Source organism: Equus przewalskii, chromosome 15 (genome assembly GCF_037783145.1).
Source record: "Equus przewalskii isolate Varuska chromosome 15, EquPr2, whole genome shotgun sequence".
Lineage (NCBI taxonomy): Eukaryota > Metazoa > Chordata > Mammalia > Perissodactyla > Equidae > Equus > Equus przewalskii.
This window is the reverse complement of record NC_091845.1, coordinates 58913660-58938898: the sequence shown is the minus strand read 5'-3', so window position 1 is coordinate 58938898 and position 25239 is coordinate 58913660. Positions and strand designations below refer to the sequence as shown.

General features: G+C 41.6%; 2 protein-coding genes across 6 annotated transcripts in view; one reads left to right on the top strand and one right to left on the bottom strand.

The window, feature by feature from the left end:
- NGLY1 (N-glycanase 1) overlaps positions 1-9589 on the bottom strand; it is a 56582-nt gene extending 46993 nt beyond the window's left edge. The window contains exons 1-2 of one of the 3 annotated variants that reach the window (XM_070577438.1): positions 9196-9589; positions 2299-2413 (exon numbers count right to left, since the gene is read on the bottom strand). In XM_070577438.1, the coding sequence (XP_070433539.1) occupies positions 2299-2413; positions 9196-9326 (246 nt within the window). In that variant the 5' untranslated portion in view covers positions 9327-9589. The remainder of the gene's footprint in view (positions 1-2298; positions 2414-9195) is intronic. The other 2 variants (XM_070577440.1, XM_070577439.1) reach the window with 2 other exon arrangements.
- Positions 9590-10299: 710 nt separating this feature from the next.
- On the top strand, positions 10300-24055 carry OXSM (3-oxoacyl-ACP synthase, mitochondrial). Of its 3 annotated transcripts, none has more exons than XM_070577435.1 (3): positions 10300-10427; positions 17897-19010; positions 20712-24055. In XM_070577435.1, exons 2-3 carry the CDS (start codon positions 18019-18021, stop codon positions 21112-21114), a joined length of 1395 nt encoding a protein of 464 aa, XP_070433536.1. In that variant the 5' UTR covers positions 10300-10427; positions 17897-18018; the 3' UTR covers positions 21115-24055. The 3 variants fall into 3 exon arrangements, with proteins under 3 accessions (XP_070433536.1, XP_008524520.1, XP_070433535.1); XM_008526298.2 differs by lacking the exon at positions 10300-10427 and adding an exon at positions 17217-17336; XM_070577434.1 differs by lacking the exon at positions 10300-10427 and adding an exon at positions 17284-17418.
- The last annotated feature ends 1184 nt before the right edge of the window (positions 24056-25239 follow it).

Sequence of the window (25239 nt, the reverse complement as noted above, 5' to 3'; positions counted from 1 at the left end):
CATCTCAAAGGCTACCAAGTTTCCTTTTGGCGGCAGAGTTTAGTTTCAGCTCCATTAGTGTCTCCTGCAACTTAGCCACAATGATAAAACCTTTACTTCAGACAGGTCCTGAGGTGTGACATTCAAAGCCAACCAGAACTTTAAGTATAAATTACTCTTATCAAAACATGTTAATTTTTTCTGAAATTGTGACTCCATTTGTGTCATATACTACCGCAAGTCTCAATCTGGCTTGTTTTCTTGTTACTTTCAGGTCTGCCTGAGACTGAGGGGTTTTCTGGGACGTGGGACTTTCCATGCTAAAACCAGGCCAATCCCAGGCAAACTGGCATGGTTGGTCACCCTATCTGGCACTCGAATATTTGCTGACTGAAAGACAAATCTGATTCCACTGAATCTGTGACACTTCAACAATGAGAAATTAGTACAGTCTCCAGTTGTCATTTACTCAATTTTCCTGCCATTTGACTCTCAAACATCTGCATTTCCTTGAACAAAATCAGCAATGCTCTCAATTTTTCCCCTCTATAGTTTAAAGTCTCTATATCAGATGTCCATGACTACAAGCAGACAACACCATAATTTATACCTTCAGCCTGACCTCTCCTTTTGAGATATAGACTCATATATCCAACTGCCTACCTGACACCTCTACTTGAATATTTAACAGTATACCAGTGAAAATTATCCAAAAGACAGGTAGTGATTTATCTTGACACTTGTTACTCTCCAAGAGTTCTCATTCTCAATTAATAGGACTCCCATCCACTTAGTTGCTCAAATCAAAACTAGAAGTCACCCCTGATTCTTTTCTTTCCTTTATACTCCACAACCAACTCATCAGCAAGTCCAGTATACTGCTTCAAAAAGAAATTTTGGATCCCTGAACTTCTCCTCCGTCTCCACTGCAAACAGACTTTAATTCAACACGTTTGTATTTAATGCCTAAATGCACCAGCACAATTCCAGAAGCTGAGAACAATAGGCAAAAATCCCTGCCCTCATGGAACTTACACAAACCGCTACCCTTTCTCATTGAGACTAATATAATAAGCTTTCCAACAGGTCTCCCTGCTTTCCCTTGCCCCATCCCAGAACATCCAGAATATCCTCTTTACAACTGCTAGAGTAATCTTTAAAAATATTCTTCCATTCCCCTTCCAATGGCTTCCCATCTCACTTAGAATAAGATCCAAGTCTTTATCACAGTCCTCAAAAACTCATGCCCTTGCCTCTGCCTGCCTCTGTAGCTACTTTCTGTGCTACTCCTGCTAGATGTCCTTTGCACATGCGAATCCTTCTACATGAAAACTCTTACCTGAGAGCTTTCAGGTACCTGAACTGCTTCTTGTTACTCAGGTTCCAGCTCAAATATTATCTCCTCAGAGGCATTCCTTGACCACTCATTCTTACACAGCTGCCCGTCACTACAGTTGCTTTTTATTGTATTACCATGCTTTATTTTCTTCTTTGCACTCGTCTTTGTTTTCATGTCTACTGTCTGTGTAACCTATTAGGATGCAAGCTCCATGTGACACGGGATCTATATCTACCTAGTTCACTACTATATCCCCAGGGCCTGGAACAGAATCTGGGGAGAGAAGCAGAGAGGCAGGAAGGAAAATAAGTCCTAGAGCAACTTAGCCTATCTCTTTAACAACTTCTACAGCCTTGCCAATTCTGACCGCTACTGCCTATCGAGTCTCCACAACCTGGTCCAACTTCTTTCAATATTCTATACACTAAAAATGGTTAAGCTTATACCCATAAAGAAAATTCACAATATTGATAACTACTTTCATTGTGTCATAAAATTAAACTATGCCACGAGACTCCAGAAGATGGAAATACCAACCTTTTCTTTTAACCAAAAAACAAAAAGACCCACTGAGATCATTCTCCCCTGCCACAGAAGAAAACCCTTATATGTGGCAACTAAACTCAGCTTTTCTGTGTTTACTCTTTTCATTTCTTACTGGAGACAGGTGGCTGGACCCTATTCAGGTGTGCTCACAAATCAGATTTTTGCTAAAGTGAGTCACAATTTGGTCCTTGGGTTGCATGTCTTACTTGTTAGAAAGAAGTTACCCAGTGGGAGAGTAGTATTTTACTGTGGTTTTAAAGTATATTTACTATGACTTTTAAATGTCTAATATGTGAAGAAATAATTAGTTCCACAGTTTTCCAAAATGATCGATTAATTAAAAAATTATCATATTTAGATAATTATCCATTAACACCATAATTTTGTATACTTTGTACATGAATTGGGAAGAAGAAACCCTTGAACATACTTACCTCTTCAAAGCCCATTTCAAATAAACATTCAACAGCTCCTCTGACGGGCAAGAGTCTAGTAGAAAATGCTGTGTTTCCAATCCGGATAGATCTATATTTTTCATCATTAGGGTTTCTGATTAAAAAAAGAGGTTTGGTTATATATAACAATTTATATTTTTCACAATGTTTTTGCATTCCTTTTCACATCTTACACTGGCTGTACTCTACAAGGTAGTATGGATCCCAACCGTAAAGTAACAGGAAGCACAGTCTGTGAAGCAGCCTGATTCTGTGATGCTTACCTCAGTATACATTTACCACAACCTCACTGTTTAACTTTGCAGCTGATATTATTAATGCTGCCAGAGGGAAATCCATGTGACATTTTAATTCTGTGCTGTTAAAGCCAAATACCTGTATGAGTTTTTAGGTTGCTAAGAAAAAAATCCATGTAAGCTCCAGAAAGGGTGCAGAAGGTTTGGCCTGTTTTGTTCTGATGGATCTCAATCATCAAGAATGGTGCCTGATGCATAGATGGTGGTTAACAAATATTTGTGAAGTGAATGAATAAAAGAAACTAAGAAGCTATATTAAAATGGATCACAGTTCCTCAAAGACTTTACTCCTGACAAACATGAAGCTAGGCACACCTTTATAGTCACTTGATTTTCTTTCTTCCCTAGACAAACACTTGTTTTTACTGTAACTTCTGCTTCAGTTCAAGATATATTTTTGTCACCGCAAGTATGGTACCAAAATAAAATGAAGACATGAATTTTTTTTACCGTGATTAAGATTTTGAATAGTATTCATGGGATGACCAGTACATGAAAACCTTTGATTTCAGATTTTTAATAACCTTGATCAATCAGAAAAGCTGTTAAAAAAAATCAGAAAGAGGGGCTGGCCCCGTGACCGAGTGGTTAAGTTCGCGCGCTCCGCTGCAGGCGGCCCAGTGTTTCGTTAGTTCGAATCCTGGGCGTGGACATGGCACTGCTCATCAGACCACGCTGAGGCAGCGTCCCACATGCCACAACTAGAAGGACCCACAACGAAGAATACACAACTATGTACCGGGGGGCTTTGGGGAGAAAAAGGAAAAAAAAAAAAAAAAATCAGAAAGAAAATACAAGGTTAAGTAAGATAAACACAATAGTATACTCAAAAGACCTTCAGAACATAATTTAGGATGATAAGTAGAAGGTTTCGTATCTGATACCAACTCCCTTGAAATGGCAGTGGCTTCCATTAGCACTAAGAAGAATTCTGAGGCTGTGTCAGGGACCCATAGGAAGAAGTGCTGAGGCCATCTGCCTGGGGTATGGAATGGGGCAGGGAGCAAATGCTAGCAAGTGATTAACCAACTTTGTCCTAACTATACATGTTCTCTAGACATTGTGATACAAAAACAAAACAAAACAAAAAAAGGCTTTTAACTGTGGAAGTTTAAACAAATTTCACATTTCTTTTTCCATCAATCAACTCTGTTGCCAAACTGTCATAAATGAGTCTATTTAAAACTCCTTTCCTTAATTTCAAAAATTATAAAAGTTTCTTACGGAATATTCTGAGACAAAAGCTTTACAAGCGTTACTCAAAATGTCCAGAGATTTGTGCCAATCTACATACTCTTTGCTACCTATTCACAAAAACTGCAGAAATTGAAAGTATTCAGTAATTTTTATAGCAATTTGATATTGCAACCAAATTTTCATTGTATTTTACAAAAGTTATAGGTCCACAAAGAATTGGAAATTAAAAACAAAAACACTATTCTTTACCAAAGGTCATTTGAGAATCACAGATAGTTGAGAAACACAAAGAAAAATATATGCTCTACTCTTTTATTCTGTGTGTCAGATCAGGGTTTCTCAACCCCGGCATTACCGACATTACAGGCCTTTGTTGTGGGGGGCTGCCCTAGGCACAGCAAAACGTTTAGCATCCCTGGCTTCCACACTACACTATATCATAAGAGTGCCTCCCCTTCTTACCACTTAAACAAAAAAATATTAAACTACAAAATAATCCTACATCTATCCAAGCTAAGTATAGATAAATGAGGCATCTTTTCATGACACTTACATTCCACAGAGTAACAAACACATTAATACCACCACAATGATCTATCCTACCGGTGCAAAACTGCTTGAGCTATTTTAATCTATTTTTTCCCAACAGCTTCCAGATTTGTATATTACCAAAGTCTTTCACCGGGTTTAATTTTCTAGTTTTTCTTTTCTCTTTCACCACTGTTTAAAAATTCTTATAAAATTTACATTAGTTGTACTGATATAGCTTATTATTTTGATATATGTTTCAAAGTAACTTGATATAAACCTTTGCTATAGGCTTTGTATAGTTTAGATTTTCCTTTTTAGTTTCTAGTGACCAATTTTCTTTTTACAACATTTATAGACCTCACATATCATTTATCTGTTTCGCTCACTAAAAGCATATTGCAAACAAAAACCAAAAAATGACAGTAATGTCCAGTTACCCAAATCCTATCTTCCTCTTTTTAAATATGCTGAGCAGACGAGCCAGTCTTGAGTGTAAACTGATGCCAAAAGTCAGGCCCTGAAACCCTCAAAGGCTTAGAGAACTTGGCCACTGGGCCATCAGACCTCAAATCCATCAGATCCCATTTCCTACCCTTGGAAAAGTGCCATACAAACCCCTTCTCCATCTTCAGGATTACAGCATCATTCCAGTGTGTCCACGATCCTTGAGTTTATTACCACCCTCCTTAGCCTGCAGTGTCTAAAGTATCCCTAAGGACCAGCCTTATTTTTGCTTGACCTTCTTCTTCCATTAATCTATTTTTCTCTGCAGACTTTCCTCAAATATTTTTTGCTATAACTCTTTGATGTGTTTTCTCCTACCTCTGCTGACCAGTAACTATTTCTGCAACTTGTAATATTTATCTTGTTTGTTAGCAATTATTTTGCACCTTCACTTGAGGTTTTTTTTTTTGGTTTTGACTGATGATGTTGAACAAATGAGGTCTTGAAAGGGCAGTAAAATTTCCTGCAACCATCACTTTGAAGATGTTTTGGTGTCTTCTGAGTTCTCTTAACCCCAGGTATCTACCAAAATGTTTAACTTACGGGAAATTAGTCTTTGTTTTTACAATTGAATGGTAGGAAAAAGTCATGCTTTTCACCTAAAAAGTCATAATCTACCATATTTCTAAGATTTTAAAACACGTTAACCATAGGCCTCCGACTGAGGTCATAGCATCTCAGAAAAAAAAAAAAACTAAAATGTTTTTATTTCAGAATTTCAGAGCACAACCACAAGGACTTACAACTAGACTATACAACTATGTACGGGGCAGCTCTGGGGAGAAGAAGAAAAAAAGACTGGCAACAGACGTTAGCTCAGGTGGCAATCTTTAAGAAAAAAAGAATTTCAGAAACGCTGAGAATTAAATATATCTGACCATTTACTAGCCCTCCTCCTCTTTAGAATGCATAATCTCAGAAAGGGTTCACATAAATGGAAACGCAGTGCATGAGTACATCAAATACTCTTGTATTTTTATTACTAATCACAAAAGTTGGTCTGTGGCTCATTTTTAAAATTATTTCTTGTCCTTCTGAAAAATCTGTTATTCTGAGATACACGTAAATTTTTCAAAAACATCTCTCTGCCTTTAGAACCATCTCTGGCCCTACCATGCTCTGTAGCTGACGATAAGGGTAATGTACACGTATTCCGGGTGACAGACACAATAGATTAACGTAGGTGCCAGATCCTTTATTTGTTCCTATCTTTTGCAACAATCCTATAACAAGATATTTTTCTTTCCTCTTAAAAAGAGGAGACTGAAGCCCAGAGAGTTTACAGAAGTTGCCTATCATCACACTCTTAGGAGACAGTTGACTGGGGTTTAAACCCACTGGTCTGATTACAAAGCTTACCTACTATCCACCATACAAGATGCCAACAAACCCACCGATCCTCAATTAACTATGCTCTCTCAATTTCTTCAAGTGTCAACAGTAACCTAGACTAGAAATCTGAAGTTATTTCGGTTATTTTGTCTCCTCCCATTACCAATTCTATTCCTTGCATTTAGTCATCTAGAATTGCCAATCCCTGCCTATAATACTTCTCTCTCCATTCTATCCGCAGTTATGCTTATGATTACTACAATAGCTTCACAAATGAAATCCATGCCTTGTGTCTTCTTACACCATTATTCTACATGAAACTCTTTCATTACGCTTCTCTTTGAGTCTAGAAAGTAAGAAAGTACAATCACTTTCCTTTGCCTATCACATCAAATATATGTTCTCTGCTACTCCATCAACTGGTCCTATCTCATCAAATCTCTGTTCTCAAAACTGTTCCACGTTAGGTCCCTCTGCTATCCGCTCACATAAATGTATAAGTGCTTAAACAGTGTCTGAATTGTTCTCCAGATTTTATGCTCTGGCTATTTTCTGTACCTGTTTCTTTCTCCCAGACATATTTATTTTCTTTGAAGGAAGAAACCACTTTCCATTCTTGGTTCTTCCCAATCATACCCAGGACGGTTCGTAACCAATAACTGTGCATAGTTTCCAAAGGAAATTAGTGGAAAATCAAGTATGTTTTGTAAGAACGAATGGAGCAAATTATTTAAGGAATCCAAGTGGAATGCCAGTGAAACTATTACCGATTTTTGAGAAAGTAGATAATATTGAGGACAGCACATCTTTATCTAGAACTCAGTGAACTAAAAAAAAAGGTAAAAAGTTCAAACGCATAGCATATTGTGCATGCAAATTAGCATATATTTTATTCTGTAATTTCATTAGCTTTATGACTCTTAGTTGGGTAATAGGATAAACATCATCCGAAGCATAAATTTAAAACTTAACCCGAAGTAGTATTTTCACTTGTGTGTAGTGACAAGAGTTGCTGTGAAAAAAACCCAAAAAACTGCTATTGAAATTTTCATTTCAGCATTCATTCTATAAAATACTATTATCAGAGCCTGAGGTAGGAGCAAGGGCTATCAAGACAACATCCCTTACATAGTCCCTTATCTCTAATGCTAATGGATTTCCCAAAACAGCAAAAGGAACTGAAAATCTCGGTTTCCTCTACTCTCAAATAAGTTAGATTAGCATATCTGTAATGTAGCGTGGCAAGATGAGACCTGGAGCTTTTCTGCTAAGAGGTTAACATGTGGCTGAACTTGGAAAGTAAAGAAAAGGTAGTTTTATTTCCCCCTTTAGCCTGAAGGAGTTTGAATTCTAATATGAGGGCAAGGACTAATACTATTAGTAAAACAAACTAAAAAAGGTAGTTTTTCATACCACCTCCAATTATATGAGCTCCAGACTCCTAAATCCCTTTTTAGATAAAAACTTTTTAAGACCACAAACATAACATGAACTGACAGCATGTCAAGCTTCTTCTATGAGTTTGGCAAACATTCATAATGATGATTATGATGCCAAGTCAATACTTGCACGCAAATGATTTGCTTCCTCAAAACACCTTGATCTTAGCATTTTTGGTCTCACCGGATTGAAAGCAAAAGTGAATCCTTATTACAAGATGACTTCCCTTTTCTGAAGTGGGGTTTAAATAGTTTGGCTGCTTTCCAGGTGTGACGTCCCAGCCTACAAGTTCATTCACTCCTGCAGAGTCCACTGGCATCCTTGTGCTCTAAAGAGCTGTCAGACCTCTCAGAGTAGAGAGGGTGAGTTGAGGTGTCACAGAGGAGGAAGGCGGTCCCACATAGGTCACAATTGTGTAGCTGTGTACAGTGCACATGCTGCATCCTTCATAACATCTGGTGCATAATAAGGGCTCAATGTTTTTCCTTCAATTTACTTGTAAAATCATTAACGTTACCTATATGAAGACATTATAACCGCCATAGGTTAAAACACTGCACTGGTAACTAATGCCTCTAAAATTAGGTCACATGAAATCTGGAACCTGAAACTGAGAGGAGTTTCCTTTTAGACTTCAAGCCAATATCCAGACCGCTTACATGACAAGTATACCAAGGGGCTGAGGGGGAACAGAGAGCCTAGACTGTCACGGTGACCTGATAAATGAGGTAACACCAATAAAGTACCTGGCACCTGGAGCTCCTTTAACCTCGGTTCCATTTCCCTCCCCCACACATCATGTCCCTCCTTCCGACACCACATCATTTGACCCAAAGTTGAAGTGGTAATGATTCAAAATGAATAATCAAACTTGTCTCCTTATTCCCAAAATCTGTATGGCCCCTTAGAGATCTAGTAGCGTACTGTTGCTCACAGAATAAAATAAATTACTCTTATCCAAGGTGATCTGCACTAATCCTTAAAGGGTCATTTTGCAAAGTAGAATCTAGATATTAATATGAAAATTTCAACTTTAATATGGTTAACAATGTTTCAATCAACAAAAATGGGCAGAAAAATATCATAAACATGTAAAAACCCATCACTTCAGTAATATACTTAGTATTAAGGTGTTCACAAACCGGTTGGGAAGTAAACACTTTGTCAGGGACTAACTTCTGACAAGCATGTAGAAACTGAAAGCACCCTGTAGGGTAAAATCCACGCCGTGGGAACAGCGGGCTGTGACCGTCTATGTCCCGACAAGCAGGACAGTTAAAGACCAGGCTCAGAGGCCAGGCCCTGGGGCACGCCCCCCCACCGCCCTGCCCCATCCCGGGACCTCCAGCTCACGCCTGAGCACCCCATCAGGTGCCGAGGCCCAAGTGCAAAGAAACTTCCTCTTCTCGGGCGGGTGTGGGGCCTGGCCGGCGGGCTCGGATACTGAGCCGGAGCCAGGCCCAGGGCCCCGTCCCTCCTGGCCTCACCGCCCTCAGGGGCTCGGGTCGGGCGCCCCCAACCCCGGCCGAGCCGGCGCCGCGCCCCGGGACCCCCGCGCCACCCTGCAGCCCCGTACCTGAGGATGTTGTCCGCGTAGGTGAGCAACAGCTTGGAGGCCTCCAGGAAGGTCTCCGGGGTGTTCTGGCAGAGCTCGGCCACGGCGGGCGACGCGGAGCCCGAAGAGCTGCCGAGCGCCGCTGCCGCCATGCTTGAGCGCCCGCCGCCGTCGCCGCCCCCAGCGCGCCGCGTCCCGCACTGAGCAGGCGCCTCAGCGCGCCGCCGCCGCCGCCGCCGTGGGCCGCGAGGGCGGGGGGGTTCTGCGCCAGGGGCGGCGGGCTCGGCTGGGAGGGGCCCTGTTCGGGAGGGGTGGGGGGCACTGGGCAGAGAGGGGTCGGAGGCTCTGCCGGGAGGGAGCTTGTTCGGGAGGGGCGGGGGATAGTGAGCGGAGGCGCTCGGCAGAAAGGGGCTGGGGCCTCGGCAGGGAGGGGCGGGGGGCTCGGCCGGGAGGGACGGCGGGGGTGAGGGGGGAGGTGGCAGGGAGGGGCGGAGGGGCGGGAGCTCATTGGGGAGGGGCAGGAGCCTCGTCTGGGCGGTCTGGGGCTGATGGGAAGGTCGGGTGTTTCGACCAGGAGGGTCAGGGGCTTGGTTGTCAAGGCCCGGGGGCTTCGGCCAGAAGGGGCAAGGTGCTAGGTTATCTGGGTCGGGGGAAGTTTGGCCAGGACTGGTGGGGCGTCTGGTGATCAGGGCCGGGAGCAGGGTTGGGAGTAGGGTGGGAGGGCTGGTCGGGAGGAGCTGGGGGTCCCGCCAGGAGGGGTGGGCCAGCCGGTGCTGGCCTGTGCGGGCCGACGCGTCTTAGAAAGCCGAGTTCCTCCGCGCCCCAGAGCCAGCCTCGATTGATCCAGCCAGGAAGGTGGGGAAAACCCGTATAAGTCCAACCAACCACCCCCTTTCTCCTAAATAAAACAGTCCTACAGCTTCTCCTCGCAGATTGTCTGGCCTTCCTAGATAGGTGTGGATATAGGTGTGGATGAAACACCCCAGGGGAAGGTGCAACAAACGTTCAAAAACAAACGCGTGGCTGTAAACTCTGCTGCGTTGGATTCTTTTTAGAATTAGGTGAATGATTGAAAATCTCTTGAGCTCAATGATGCCTCTGAAAGAAGTGTTTTTCAAACCGCAGGTTGCAACATAGTGGGTTGTGGCCTCAGTTTACCTTGTGACCGGCATAAAACACGTTCACAATAAGGACAAACTAGAATAGAATGGGAAGGAGAGGAAAGAATGTAAACATACACATCCCACTTAAGGGTAAGTATTATTTTGTGACTCCGTTTTGCAGGCAGATCATGTGATCAGTGTCTTTTATTCCTCTTAGACCATGAGTCCTAACCTCTTTAATCTACTCTGCCTCACCCTTGAAAGTTTGTAGTTTACCAATGGCTCCCTTCTTTGAATTCCTTTCTAACTCTCAACAAATATTTTTCTTGACCTTATGTTTTTAAGCTAACTTACTTGCCTAAGTAGCTTCTTTAAATTTTCTTAATGCTTTCTCTTTTATTTGCTTTTAAAATTTGAAATTTTCTTTCAGTGTCTCCTAGCAAGACCCTGGGCTGTGCCATCCACTTCAATTACCATTCATCTGCCAGATATAAGTGAAAAGTTTTTAATATGTAGGTTTTTGGATCAGCTTCCAAGAATAGTGTGTTTAATCAACAGCTGCTAGCTGCTGTAACTAGAATTTTCACTGACCTAACACAGAGAAATTTCTTTCTTGTTCACCTAACAGTTTAATAATGCAGGTGTCATTAGTCAGCGGGCAGCTTGCCTCCATGTAATGATTCAGGGACCCAGTATCCTTGCATCCTGGAGAAAGGTCAACAAACATTTTCTGTAAAGAGCCAAATAGTAAATGTTTAAGGCTTTGTAGCCATCAGGTCTCTGTTTAAAATATTTAACTCTGCATCCGCAGTTTTAGTGCATAGACAATACTTTAAAATGAACGGGCATGGCTATGTTCCAATGAAACTTTATTTACAGAGACAGAGAGCCTGCTGGATTTCGCCTGTAGTTTGTTAACTCCTGCTATGGAGCCTCAGAGACTTCTGCATTTAGTTAGCGGTTGGGCCGAAAGCAGGCATACCTGCTTCTTAACCACATGGGCCCAGAAATAACATACAGCATTTTCTCTGTCATATTGTTGGCAAAAATGAAGCCCCATCCAGATAAAATGGGGGAGGGGGTAGGGAGGCTGGGAAATGTAGTCCCTAGCTGGACAGGCCCCACAACTCTAAAGGATGGAAGGTTAGGGGGCTGGGGTTATTATAACTAGCTGTCTCTACCACAAACTATATTCCTGTCGATGAAAATAATCCATAACCTATCTATAAATGAAAATTTGGGGGAGTTTAGTCTGAGCTAGAATGTGAGGACCATGGCCCGGGAGAGTCCTTCCACAAAGGAAGGGAGCACTCCAAAGAAGCAGGGGTACACAGGGTGGTTATATACCCTCAAAGAGGATGTTTCACATATGATTGAAATGTCCCTCTTAGAATAGTCACAAGATTGCCCTGTTGGCACAGTGTTTGATGGACACAGCAGGTAGTGGGTCTGCTATCTCGGTGGGAGTAGCAGGAAGTCTATTGTCTTGAGCTGGGCAGTCACAGGTGAGTGCAGCAATCAGTTCCTAGCCTGAGGAAAGATGCTTAATCTTTAAGGAAATGCCAACATTGGGAGGGGGAGGGAAGTTGCACCTTTATCTCAAGGGCCTTTGTTCTTGCCATAGGGAATGTCTAAAGCAGATATACAATGCATGCTCAACGGCCACGGTCAGGCCCTTTTGGAAAAACAAGGTCAGGCCGAATTAGGTTCTCACCAAACGGCTACCTCATATACTCCAATATATCCTATTGCTTGCCATTTCTGTTTGTCATTCCCCTTAATTTGAGTTTCTTTTTTCCATTACCACGTTTATTTATCCTTATAATAATTGTTAAGGTTATTATATATTATATAGTATTTATGATTTTTTTTGAAAGCAAGAGAAAACTTTTTTCCCAGTAAAATCTTAGGAGGAAACCTGGTATATACAAAACACCAAAGTGGAGGTGCTCTAGAATTGAAGCAGAAGGGGGGAGGGGAGGAAGAGAATGCCATCAGCACAGCCTTCCCTTTGACAGAGATAATAGTGTGGGGACTGGAAGTGGCCACCCCAAGATATGTCTCTTTGGCATGAGGATTATTTGAGGCTGATTGCTTTTGATAAACTGGGACAGGAGTGGAACTTGCTTGGCCTTTGTTAGGAGACATTTACCTTTGTAAGGTAAATCTCTATCTGTAAAAGGTGCCTCCCTCTCTGTACCAGGAAGAAGAAAGGAGATGACCTTGTCTCTAGAAACTCTTAATCAATGGGGAAGGCAAGGACTTAAATCTGCATTTGTTTATTGTGCTTGTCTGGTAACCACCGGTAACTGACTTCCCTCCCCCTCCCAACATTGGCATTTCTTTAAGGATTAAGCATCTTTCCTTAGGCTAGGAACTGATTGCTGCACTCACCTGTGACTGCCTAGCTCCAGACAATAGACTTGCCTCCTGCTACGCCCACAGAGATAGCAGACCCACTATCTGCTGTGTCCATCAAGCACTGTGCCGACAGGGCAATCTTGTGACTATTGTGGGAGGGACATTTCAATCATATGTGAAATAACCACTCTGTGCACCCCACTTCTTCAGTGTCCTTTCTCCCTTCGAGAAGAAAGGCCCCAGGCCATGGTTCCTTATAAAGCTTTGTTTAATTTTCTCTTGCTATTCTGTCTCATGTGAATTTAATTTGTTCTCCAGCCACACAAACCCACACTTAGGTAGAGGAAAAGTCTTACTCCCCTACAATAGCCTTCGGGTACCTTTGTGGGGAACATGCAACCACAGTTTGAAAACCAGCTCCATAGAGTGTACAGTCCATAAATCAAAGAAGTCATCACTTCACAGGTAATTCAGTAAGTTATTATTTTAAATCACCTAAAATTTAAATCCTTCCAAATCATAATTTACCAATACTTCTGTTAAAGTTCTTGAGTAACTACAATCTCTTTTGTATACTACCATTGATGAAACTATTAAGGGAATTTATTATAATAAGGGACTTTGACTCATTCTTTTCCCTGTCTGCTTCTTCCACTTGAGTCAACTTGAAAATATTTTGATATTTGCTTCCTTTAGAAGAGTTGAAGATATTAAGCTACCCTTAATCTCTTTATCCCAACCATTTCTTCAAACAACAAAAGGATGTTCTAGTATTAAATCAGCTTTGAACTTCCTGTTCTTTTACTTGATTTTTTTTGCTCCAAAACAATGAATTTTTTTCAGAATTCTAGCTGTATAAAGCACACCATATTTAGGGGTGACACATGGTGGCACTATTCTTAAAAGTAATATTGAAAAAAGAACTTGGGGCTGGCCCTGTGGCCGAGTGGTTAAGTTCGCGTGCTCCGCTGCAGGCGGCCCAGTGTTTCATTGGTTCGAATCCTGGGCGCGGACATGGCACTGCTCATCAAACCACACTGAGGCAGCGTCCCACATGCCACAACTAGAAGGACCCACAACGAAGAATATACAACTATGTACCGGGGGGCTTTGGGGAGAAAAAGGAAAAAATAAAATCTTTAAAAAAAAATAAAAAGAAAGAAAGAAAGAAAGAACTAATCTATTAAACTTTCCCCAGGATCAATTTTGTCGTAAAAAAGAAAATGTTGACCTCAATAAAGACCATCAGCAAGGAGAGCAGTTGCAGTCCTTCAGGAATTCATTATTGTGTGATTGCATTAAGTGATTAACCAACAACTATTTATTGAGCACCTGTTGTGTGCAAAGCAGTCTGAGTTAGATGACATGAGGCTCTTAATCTAGGAAGAAAGAGAAAACTAACAATAACTTACATACAGATAGCCCTGTAGTTGATGAAACAAAAAAGGTATTGTGAAAAGAACAACAAAAGTCATTTGGTAAGAAATGCACAGACCAGTGCATGTACACTAGCCAATATAAAGGGTATGTGTTTATTCATTCATAATCCATCCATTCACCGCATATTTATGAAGTGGCTACTAAATGCCATGCACTGTGCTAGGCACTATGAAGCAGGGAAGGAGATAAGCACAGGCCCTACTTTCAAGGAGGTCACAATGAGTTCACAGCAGGGGTTAGGCCAGCAGCCTCAGGAGCAGCACCAGGGAACTTGTCGGAAAGATAGTCTCAAGCCCCATCTTTAAAGGTGAGGCCCAGCAATGTAATAACAACTCTTCAGGTGATTTAATGCACACTCAAGTTTGAGAACTAATTTAGAGGAAGGAAAATTTCACTATGGGTTGCAGTTTCATGGAAGAGGAAGAGTTTGAATAGAGCCCTTAAATTTGGAGGTTAAGGAGGTGAGGAAGGGGAGGACTTCCAAGCTGTGGCAGAACGCCCCCCATTTAACCAGGGACAACAACCTAGCAATGTTTCCTCCTCCGCATCTCTTGCATCTCTCCACCCTGCCAATAACTTAGTTCAGGGCCTCATCATCTTTTTCCAGTCTTAACTCTCTTCGCGTGTCCACCTCAACATGCCCCCAATCCTTGCTTGCTGCTGCAACAGTCATCTTTCTAAAGCACACATCTGATCATGTTATTCTTCCCGTAAAAAGTTTTCTCTGGCCACCCCTTGCCCACACTCTAAAGTCAAACGGTGGGAGGAGCCACGCAAGTAACTGCAGTGTACAAAGTGGCTTTGTTCAACACTAAAAGAAGTAGCAGAGACCCTGCTGAAGGGAATGAGACTTTACCGTATCTGTCCTAGAGGAATTTAGACTCAGTAAAAGAATGTGCACCCCAAATTAGACCAGGACTGCCAGCATACCATCTCTACAGGGTCAAATCCAAAATCTGCAGCATGATACCCAGACTTTTGGGGCTTGGCCCCTGCTTCACTCGCATGCTTTTACTGTTGCTTTGTCCCATACCTCAAATTCAACATGGACCATATTGAACTACTAGCAGTTTGTGGAAGATACCGTCCTCAGGGGTCTGTTCTACTCCACCTGTCAGGATGCCCTTCCCCACCCAAGTTACTAGACTAACATTTACTCATCTTTCAGGATGCAGTTCAAGGATCACTTTTTTTAATCCTATCCTAACTTTGGAAGGTAGCATTGACCTAGTTGTCCCTTTTGTCTTATTATAATAATTCTAGTATATTCCATTATAGTACCTGTTTCAGTAGTTTGCACATTATGTTTCCATACTAGACTAGACTATGAACTTCTTGAAAGCAAGAACCATGCCCTATTCATTTCTGTATGCCAGCTTCTAGCAGAAGGTAGGAGGAAAATGAATGCTGAACAAACTGAAGTACAAGCAAAGATAGAGAGATGCAAAAAGAAAAGCTAAAGTCAATCCAGAGATAGCAAGAAGATCAGTTTTGCTGGGTAGAAATCTATTTGATAGAGAATAGGAGATATAACTGGAAGGACAGTTTTGAATCGGATTAGAAAAAATTTAAGTAAACCTAAGAAGTCTGAACAGGCGGCTACAGTAAGTTGAGCCCGTTTGCAGATTTTGGTGCAAGAAACATCATGGTATTGTAGCAAGGAATATGGTACTAAATCACATGCAGCTATTAGAATATCATAAAATTCCCCACCCCTTCCAAACCAAAGGAAAGGAGATAAGAGGTAGAAATAAAAATGAAATGACTTTTTGGTGGTTTTATTTTTCTACAAGATTTTAACTGATTTATCACTTCTTTTGTGATATTACAAAAGAAAAACAAAACGGCACATGAATTTGGCTTCAAAGAAAATGTAGGTCTTTTCATATTATTTAAAAATATTGTATAGCAATGAAAACAGAGAGCAAGTTTGGGTACTTCTCACTTATCAAGTTTGTTATTTTATAACCACGTGTTTGATTTAATTCCTCTTAAAGCAACTATTGTCACTGAATGAAGGTCATGCTAAGAAGTGACTGAATATGCCTTGGATCAAGGATGACTCAAGGGCATACTGGGCTTCCCTGAAGACAGTTTTTCCAAACTCATTTAAATCTAGTGCTAACCAGAAAAAACTAAGCTTGACTCAAATTCTTCTCTAGAGCTGGCAAAGAACACAAAGCACTCTACCTGGAACCAATCTGATTAAAAGACATTGCTCAGAAAGAAACAAATATGTCTGGGAGGTTCAGACGCAGATTACATGGTAAATCCTTTATATGAGAAAAGAAAAAGGATGCACTGCACGTGAGCAACAGACGGTCAAGAGCTGGGCTAACATGAGCACTAGATGGTCATCTAAATAAACCCACCTTGCTGATTTCTTACTTTTTAAACAGATTCACAGCCAGTTCTAAGCAAATAAAGTTGCTGAATTTTCCAGACCCTTAGAAATAAATGTCTCCATTCTTCTCACACATTGGGTATGATATTTTAAGCACTGCCTCAGATCCAGCAACAATTTTTTAAAAGTAAAAATAACTTTATTACAAAAGCATTATTTATTGTAGAAAAGACAGCAAATAAAGCTAAGCAAAAATAAGGGGTGGGAACATCACCATTACTGTACCTCCTTGCAGAGCTTATCAAAAAACCTTTTTTTAAAAAAATATACTGTTTTGTAACTTGTATCTCCTAACAGTTTCAACATCTTTCCACATTAATCTTCACGTATAAAACTATTTTAAACGGTCGCACAGCATTTAGATATACCACAAAATACACACCCATTTCCTGATGGGCATTTTGGTTAGTTCTACTTCACTGTTATAAGTAACTTTGGGAGGTACAGTAATAACTTTGAGGCTGCCGTAATTTCCTTAATTCTTTCCCAGGATTCCAGTGGCACATGATGGTGTCCGTTCTCCCACAACAGAAGAATGGGCATTATCATTACCAAAAAAAAAAATCCCTTTTTGATGGGCAAAAATGCCCTCTCATCGCGTTATGTGCACGTTCTTGATTACCTTCGGGTCACTGCAATAGGGAAACAAGTTTCTCCAAGCGCACCCGAGACCCCTACCGCCTCTTACGGCCTGACCTCTGCTAAGGTGACGCGCACCAGGGGCAACCGGCTGAAGCCGGCTCGGACGCAACGCGTGCGTGTGCGTGCGCATTGCAGAGTAGCGTCTGCGCGTGCGCACGCGAGCATAGTCGTCCTGGACGGCGGCTGCGCAGCCTGCACGAGGCTGGTTAAAGGTATACCGTGCTTTCTGCACTTCTTCTTCCGCCCCTCTGCCGCCTGATCGGGTCGGGATTGGATCGGGGAGACGGGACTCTGGTAACCTGAGGCCGGGTTTCTTTTCCTCTCGCCCTACTTTCTTCGCTTGTGTGTGGTGGTGCTTGAGAGGCGGTGCGGAAATTGGCCACACCCCCTTACTCCCCGCCCCTGACCTTCGTCTTTTCTGAAACCGTGGTTATTTCTGCGCTTCGAAGATCAATAAAGGCCACTAACCCCATCTCAAAGAATAGGCCCTGAAATGTGTTTTGTGCCACTGACACTAGAAATACTATTTAGAATAAGACCTTGGTAATCCTGAAAAACGATGCTTTCTGCAGCCCATATTGGGCTAGGAAAGCCTTTGTATTTTTCATTGTATAATTCTGTTTTGGTAAATTGAATGAATCATTTCACCTCTTTGTCTTGGAATGTCTGAGGGTACTTACGGTTTAAAAAGGGAGTTAAGTCCAAACAGATGTTTTGATGATAAGTATAAATTAAAATGGTGTAACATTACTTTCCCTGTGCTCATTAACAGCTGACACCAAGCACATGAAAGAACACCTCGCTATTTCTTAGAGCTTTAAGCTGTTTAAGCAACAGTGAGTACCTCCTGGCCGTGTTGTGATCTATTACAGGAATGTGTTTCTGATCGTCTGAATGTCAACCATGTTGTCAAACTGCTTGCAAAATTTCCTAAAAATTACCAACCCTCACCTTCTATATTCAAGATCATGCCAGCGATTAATAAGAAGTAAAAGGAGGTTTTTCGGAACTGTACCAACATCCAGATTGCGTAGGCGGGTTGTCATTACAGGCATTGGCTTGGTGACTCCTCTTGGTGTTGGAACTCAGCTAGTATGGGATCGTCTTATACGAGGAGAGAGTGGAATTGTTTCACTGGTTGGTGAAGAGTATAAGAGTATCCCTTGCAGTGTTGCTGCTTATGTGCCAAGAGGTTGTGACGAAGGTCAGTTCAATGAACAAAAGTTTGTGTCCAAATCAGATGTCAAGTCCATGTCTTCTCCCACCATTATGGCCATTGGGGCTGCAGAGTTAGCCATGAAAGATTCCGGCTGGCACCCTCAGTCAGAAGCTGATCAAGTGGCTACTGGTGTTGCAATCGGCATGGGAATGATTCCTCTTGAAGTTGTTTCCGAAACTGCTTTGATGTTTCAGACGAAAGGTTACAGTAAAGTCAGCCCATTCTTTGTCCCTAAGATTCTGGTCAATATGGCAGCAGGCCAGGTCAGCATTCGATATAAACTCAAGGGCCCCAATCATGCAGTATCTACAGCCTGTACCACAGGAGCTCATGCTGTGGGAGACTCTTTTAGATTTATAGCCCATGGGGATGCTGATGTGATGGTGGCTGGAGGTACAGATTCTTGCATTAGCCCTTTATCTCTTGCTGGGTTTTCCAGAGCCCGTGCTCTGAGCACAAACTCTGATCCTAAGTTGGCATGTCGACCGTTTCATCCAAAGAGAGACGGTTTTGTCATGGGAGAAGGTGCAGCTGTGCTGGTGCTGGAAGAACACGAACATGCTGTTCAAAGAGGGGCCCGGATCTATGCTGAAGTTTTGGGCTATGGACTCTCAGGTGATGCTGGTCATATAACCGCCCCCGATCCTGAAGGAGAAGGTGCCTTAAGGTAAAGACTGGTTGTTTCGTTCAAAATGTTTATTCAAACAAGACATTTTATTGGAGTCTCAAATTAGGGAAAACTGTAGTATCTGGCCCTGGTGTACGATATCTCTGTTGTTTTTCCATTTTAGACTAAACAAATTGTTTTTGAATTCTTTGCTTCAACAGGTTTGACATATTTGAAAGTATTTGAACATCTTTACAAAAACTGGATTTTAGTTAAGGACAGTAAAGTTGTGAAGAAAACCATATGTGTCTTTGCCAACTTTCCATACCTCCAATTGTGCTTAACAGCTGTCAGAGTGCTCCCTCCTGTAATCCTCCTCTTTGGCCCTTCATCAGACTTAGACAGTAAAGTCAACCCTCTTTTCTGGATGTGTCTAGTCTCTGCTCCATTTCAGCAGGGTTCTGCTGTTATGAAATCAGCACTTCCCAACTTTTAATCGCCCAGAAATCTTATTAAAATTCATATTCTGACTCTGTGGGTGTAGGGTGGTCCTTGAGATTCTGCATTTCTAACAAGCTCCCAGGACATGTTGATGCTGCTGGTCTGAGGACCACACTTTGAAAAGCAAATTGCTATTATTGTAGAAGAGATAGTGAGCTAAGTAAAAAAAAAAAAAAACAAAAAAACTCTGTTAATGTGTTAGCTAATAGTTTAGCCTGCTTAGATCGTATTATGTTTTAACCAGTTAAATTAACCAGGGGTTGGCAAATCTTTTCTGTAAAGGGACAAATAGTAAATATTTTCGGCTTTATGGGCCATAGGATCTTTGTCACTACTGCTCAACTCTGCCTTCTAGTGCGAAAGCAGCCATAAACAATACATAAACAAATGGCTGCGTTCTAATGAAACTATTTACAAAAACAGGCATCTGGCCAGGGCCGTAGTTTACCAACCCCTGAAGTACATTTTTGAATTTAGTGAGTAGTTGCTGTGCTAGAAATGTCAAGCATAGTAGCTAGCTAGATGAAGAAATAGTTATGTTTAGGTGAAACCTTTCAGTGCACTTCAAATTATACTCTGAGCTGCCTTTTAAGGAAATATATGCAGCCTAGAGATCAGTAACTAAAAAAGACATTGTTGACATCCATGAGATTTTTTAAAGGTTCTGCCAGAGAAATGTTTTATTGTTGCTTTTTTTTTTTTGGCTTGGATTTGTACTTCTTCATTTATTTAGAATTCTTACATCCTAAATAAACAGGATTTTGAAAGGTTATTTGAAGCACGGAAGTAATGGTTCAGACATTTTTAGATTATTGGGAAATATGCCAAGTTTTATATTTAAATGTGAAAGAAAAAATTAAAACATGGTTATAAAATTTTTCTCCACATTTTAAATCTCTACACACACATACACCCTACTGATAAAAAATTCCTCAAGGAAAAGTTATTTTAGGCTTGAATCAATGTGGTTTTTTCCCCTAAGGAAAAAAATCAACTCAGATAAATGGAAATATATTTTATTGGAGATTATGAAATCCATAGGCTTGTGTGTTTACCTCATGGTGATGAACCAGTCCATGATACCGGGGGTGACTCATTATTCCCGTGCAGATGGCACTCTAATTCACATGGTAATCCAAAAGGGGGTTGTTATTAAAGCAAAGAATTCTTTTCATCCAGTATACTTGGATATTTCTTTCATATAAGCCATAGAAATTATGAATCCCACGTTCTGATAAGTTTCTTTTCTTATTTTATTAGATGTATGACTGCTGCTGTGAAAGATGCAAGTGTGCAACCTGAGGAGATATCCTATGTCAATGCACACGCTACCTCCACACCATTGGGAGATGCTGCTGAAAACAGAGCTATCAAGCATCTTTTCAAAGACCATGCACACGCCCTTGCAGTTTCCTCTACGAAGGGGGCCACGGGACACCTGCTGGGAGCTGCAGGGGCGCTTGAGGCAGCTTTTACTGCTCTGGCTTGTTATTATCGAAAACTGCCACCTACTTTAAACCTTGACTGTACTGAACCAGAATTTGATCTCAATTATGTTCCACTCAAGGCACAGGAATGGAAAACTCAGAAAAGATGTATTGGACTCACCAATTCCTTTGGTTTTGGTGGTACTAATGCAACACTTTGTATTGCTGGCATGTAGGACAAATTAGTGTAATCAAACAGATTTTTTTTAATGTTATAAACAAACTATATTAAGTGGAGAAATGTTATGTTTATATAAATGTATATTCTTATATATCAATATCCAGATATGCTTTATCTATGTCAGAGTTTGTCAGCCTTGGCACTGCTGATATTTTGGACAGGATAAGTCTTTTTTGGAGAAAGGGGACCTGTCCTATACATTGTAGGATGCTTAACGGCATCCTAGTCTCTACCCACTAAATTCAGATAGCACCCCTTTCTGCAGTTGTGACAACCAAAAATGTCTCTAGACATTGCCAGATGTTTCCTGGGGGACAAAATAGCCCCCATGTGAGAACCCACTGATCTGTTTTCCTAACACTCTAGGTCAAACAACTCTTTATGACATTTCGCCTGCTCCTGTCCCTTCCACAAACATTTGGTGAATAACTCCTGTGTGGTAGGCAGGTTTGCTGCCCTGTACAACTCTAGGCACACCATTCCCATACAATATGTAGAGAAGGAATACAAATATAACTGGAAGTTTGCATCATTGATCAACATTCATTGAAAAAGCAGTCATCCAGCAATGATCTATTTACCGCTTACCCATCTAGCTCTCTTTTCTTCATTTTATTTATACTGAAATTCAGTAAATTAGTGGAATTTCCCTAAACTTCCAAGCCATCAGTTCTCTGAAGGAAGGACGTGAAATTGGTTTGGCACTTTATTCTTTTTGTATGTATGGTGACACTTAGTGGTTAATGGAGATAAAGGTCTTAGGAAGTAGAGCAGAACTTCTTGGTGACTCAAGCCACATCCCCTGGGCCCCCCTCTAACATTGTTGTGGCTGCGGTAGATAGGTTTTGTGTTTGCTTCCAACATCCCATCAGAAGTGCTTGTGGTGCCTCTACTTTTCCCCCTTGGGGCTTTCTGTAAAGCCAAGGGATTTTGTTCATCCCCATCAGCTGAAAGCGTTGGCGGGGGAGCAGGACAGGTTCCCAAGGGCAAAACTCAACCAGTGAAGGATGGGAGTTGATGGGCGAGCACCTCAGCCTCCTTTCAGAGCGGTATCTCAGGTTCCCTTGGTTCCTCAGAGGGTTTCCAGTCAGAGGAAACTTCAGTGCTCACAGCTTTAACCAGCTCAATGAGACCCCCTTTACTGGCTTCTTTTCCTTCCCTGTCCTCCCTCCCTGATTTTTAATTCTGCTCCCAGGAACCACCTCCCAAACAAAGTACTCTCCTTTCTGGGAGACTCAAACTAAGACAGAAAGTTTGTGTTGTAATTGGGCTTTGTCTATCAAAAGTGAATAAGTAGATAAACGGATGTGTGTATTTCTGCAGTAGTGAGTAGTGTTCCCTACATTTTAATAGGTTGAATATATTGCCTGCAAACTGACCTTGACTATAGCACTTTACCCCCTATATGCCTAGGACTCCTGCCGTGTTCTTTCAGCTATAGCCGGTTTTAATTCTCGTTGGCACACGTTGATTTGTTGAATTGAAATTGGCTGGGTGTAACTGTGGACCTGGTTTTGTACTGGCCACCAATGATAAAGTGACGGCTCGGGGAAGGTTTCCTTAAAGAAGCTGAGGCCATAAGAGTGAATACTTCTCAGCCAGGTTAAGGGGGGAAAAGGGAAGCAAGGAAGAGTATTTTAGCCAGGAGGAATAGTGTGAACAGGTTAGAAAAACTAGAACGTTTGTACTAAACATAAATACACATAGCCTGAGATGGGGGTGGAGGTGGGGCAGGTAGGAGATAAAGCCAGAAAATCTGGTGGAAGTCAGGTGACAAAGAACTGTGTAAGTTTTGTTAAGGCAGTGAGAGTAATGGGAAGCCATTTAAGGTTTGGGGTGTTATGATGGTTTTGTAATGGGTCAACTTGTCTAGGCTGAACTACATTTCCCAGAATTCTCTTGCTGTATGTTTTTGGTTAGGCCTGGCAGTAAGAAATTCTTGTGGGAGATTTGGAGGGTGGAAGTGAAGCAGCAGCCATTCTGTAGCTCATGCATGTGGCTTTGCGGGACCACCGCCTCAACGTGAGGCAGTGGCTGAGCCTGCAAGTGCTTCATCTTCCCCTGCCTCTTCTTTCAGTTTCCCTGACTCCTGGGCCAGGTATGTGTTTAGTTCCGTGATAATGAAGGGCCCCAGCTTCTGCCCCCCACTAGCTAGGTCAGGGCCAATAAGAACTGACAGGTTTCCGTACATTCTTGTAGTTGTGGGTTCCAGTTTGTTATTGGAACTTTACATCCATCTTCAGTTCCTAAGTATCTGCCCTATGGACTTCAAAATCCAGCAGCAGAAGATAATAGCTTGACATAACAGCCTTACAGAGCCCGTTTAACCAGTTCTCATGATAGTCTAAGAGCAAATCCCTAGAACAAGTACCCACATCTGTATCTATCTATCTGTCTTGGTGGTTCTGTTTCTCTGATGGAACCCACACTGATACATGTGAAGAAGAATGGGAGTTATTGGGAGTAACAGAATCACATTTTCTTTTGAAACATCACTGGCTGCAGAGTCAAGAACAGATTGAAGGGATCCTTGATTCCTATAAGGGAATCTAGTGTGAAGGGTATTGCAAAATCCAGGTAAGAAAAGATGGTGGCCTGGGTGAAGCAGGGTATTTTGACCCAGGGTTCTTCCAAAGTTGAAAATCATGTTTTTGTTTTGTTTTCTTTTAAATCAACTTTACCAAGGCATAATTTCTATACAATGAAATGCACCCATTTTAAGTGTACAGTCAAATGGGCTTTGAAAAAGTTATACATACCCTCGTGAAACCACTACCTCAATCAAAGTGTAGAACATTTCCATCACCGTGGGAATTCCCTCATGCCCTTTGCAGTCAATTTCCCCAGCCCCAAACAATCATTGAAGAGCTTTCCGTCACTATGGATAGGATTTGACTTTTCTAGAATTTTATATAAATGGAGTCATACAGAATATACTCTTTGGTGTCTGGCTTCTTTCACTCAATGTTTTTGAGATTTATCCATATTATTGACTGTCTCAGTAATTCATTCCTCTTTTATTGTCAATTTTTAAAGATTCTTTAATCAGAATAGATAACCTTGTCATTTACTCTTTCCCTAATCCCTACTCTTCTTATTTTATAACATTTTACTTTGTCTCACTATTATTTTTTAAATGAGTATGTACTGCCTTTTGAACAGCAGACAAGGATGTAAAAAATTTACTAGAACTGTGACAGCTTCTAAAGCGAGGAATCCTTCCTCTGAAAATCACAAATGTACAAGGATACATTTGTTCAAAGGATATATAGTATATTGGTGGGTATATATATGGATATATGTGTCTGTTTGTATATGTGTGGATCTTTATATCTGTCTTCCTCTATTTTGTATGTGAGTTGCCACCACAGCATAGCCACTGATGAGTGGTGTAGGGCCACACCCAGGAACTGAACCCAGGCTGCTGAAGTAAAGCATGCCAAACTTAACCACTAGGCCATGGGGCTGGCCCCATTTGTGAGTATGCTTATTTTCATAGCAATATAGTTATTTGTGTAAGTTTAATATGAATATGTTCTCCTTGTAACAAAAACAAACCAGCAGCCAGTAGGCTGAACTCAGAGGGTTTGGCTGGTGATCACTCTTGACCCCTGACCATTAACCTTTTGCACTGAGAGTTGGGCTGTTCTGAAGGGATTAACCCTATGAGTCATACAATGGGAAGTCTGAGGGGTGGGTGATCATGAATAAGCCCTTGTGGGGTTAGGATATGTGGAAGGACCTTTGGGTTTACCCACAAGAGCCTGAGGCAGTCCTCACTGTCTTTTAGTCCTGGCTCATAGGGTACTGACACCTCCTGGCTTGAGTACGAGCTCTCGAAACTGACCCTTCATTAGATACAGCAGATTAGATGCATAGGAAGAGCAGTCACTGTAGCACCCAGGTGGGATGGTGTATTACCAAGGATGCTGGATTGCCCTTGAAATCCCTTGAAATACAGTGACGTGGTTAATGCAGTAGTAATAGCATGTCTTGTATGTTCTAAACAGCCCCCAAAGCCCCTGCCAAAGGAATCTGGGCCATCCACCGTAGTTCCCAACTGGTGAGGGATTGGCAAGTTGATTATACTGGCCCCTCTCTCCTAGTAAGAGTTTTAAAT

What these genes read in the sequence shown, in the direction of transcription:
- OXSM (XM_070577435.1), top strand. Translation starts at nt 18,019, where the DNA reads ATGTCAACCATGTTGTCAAACTGCTTGCAAAATTTCCTAAAAATTACC. An exon ending in GAAGGAGAAGGTGCCTTAAG is followed by an intron (nt 19,011 to 20,711) that starts GTAAAGACTGGT and finishes TTATTTTATTAG; the next exon opens with ATGTATGACTGCTGCTGTGA.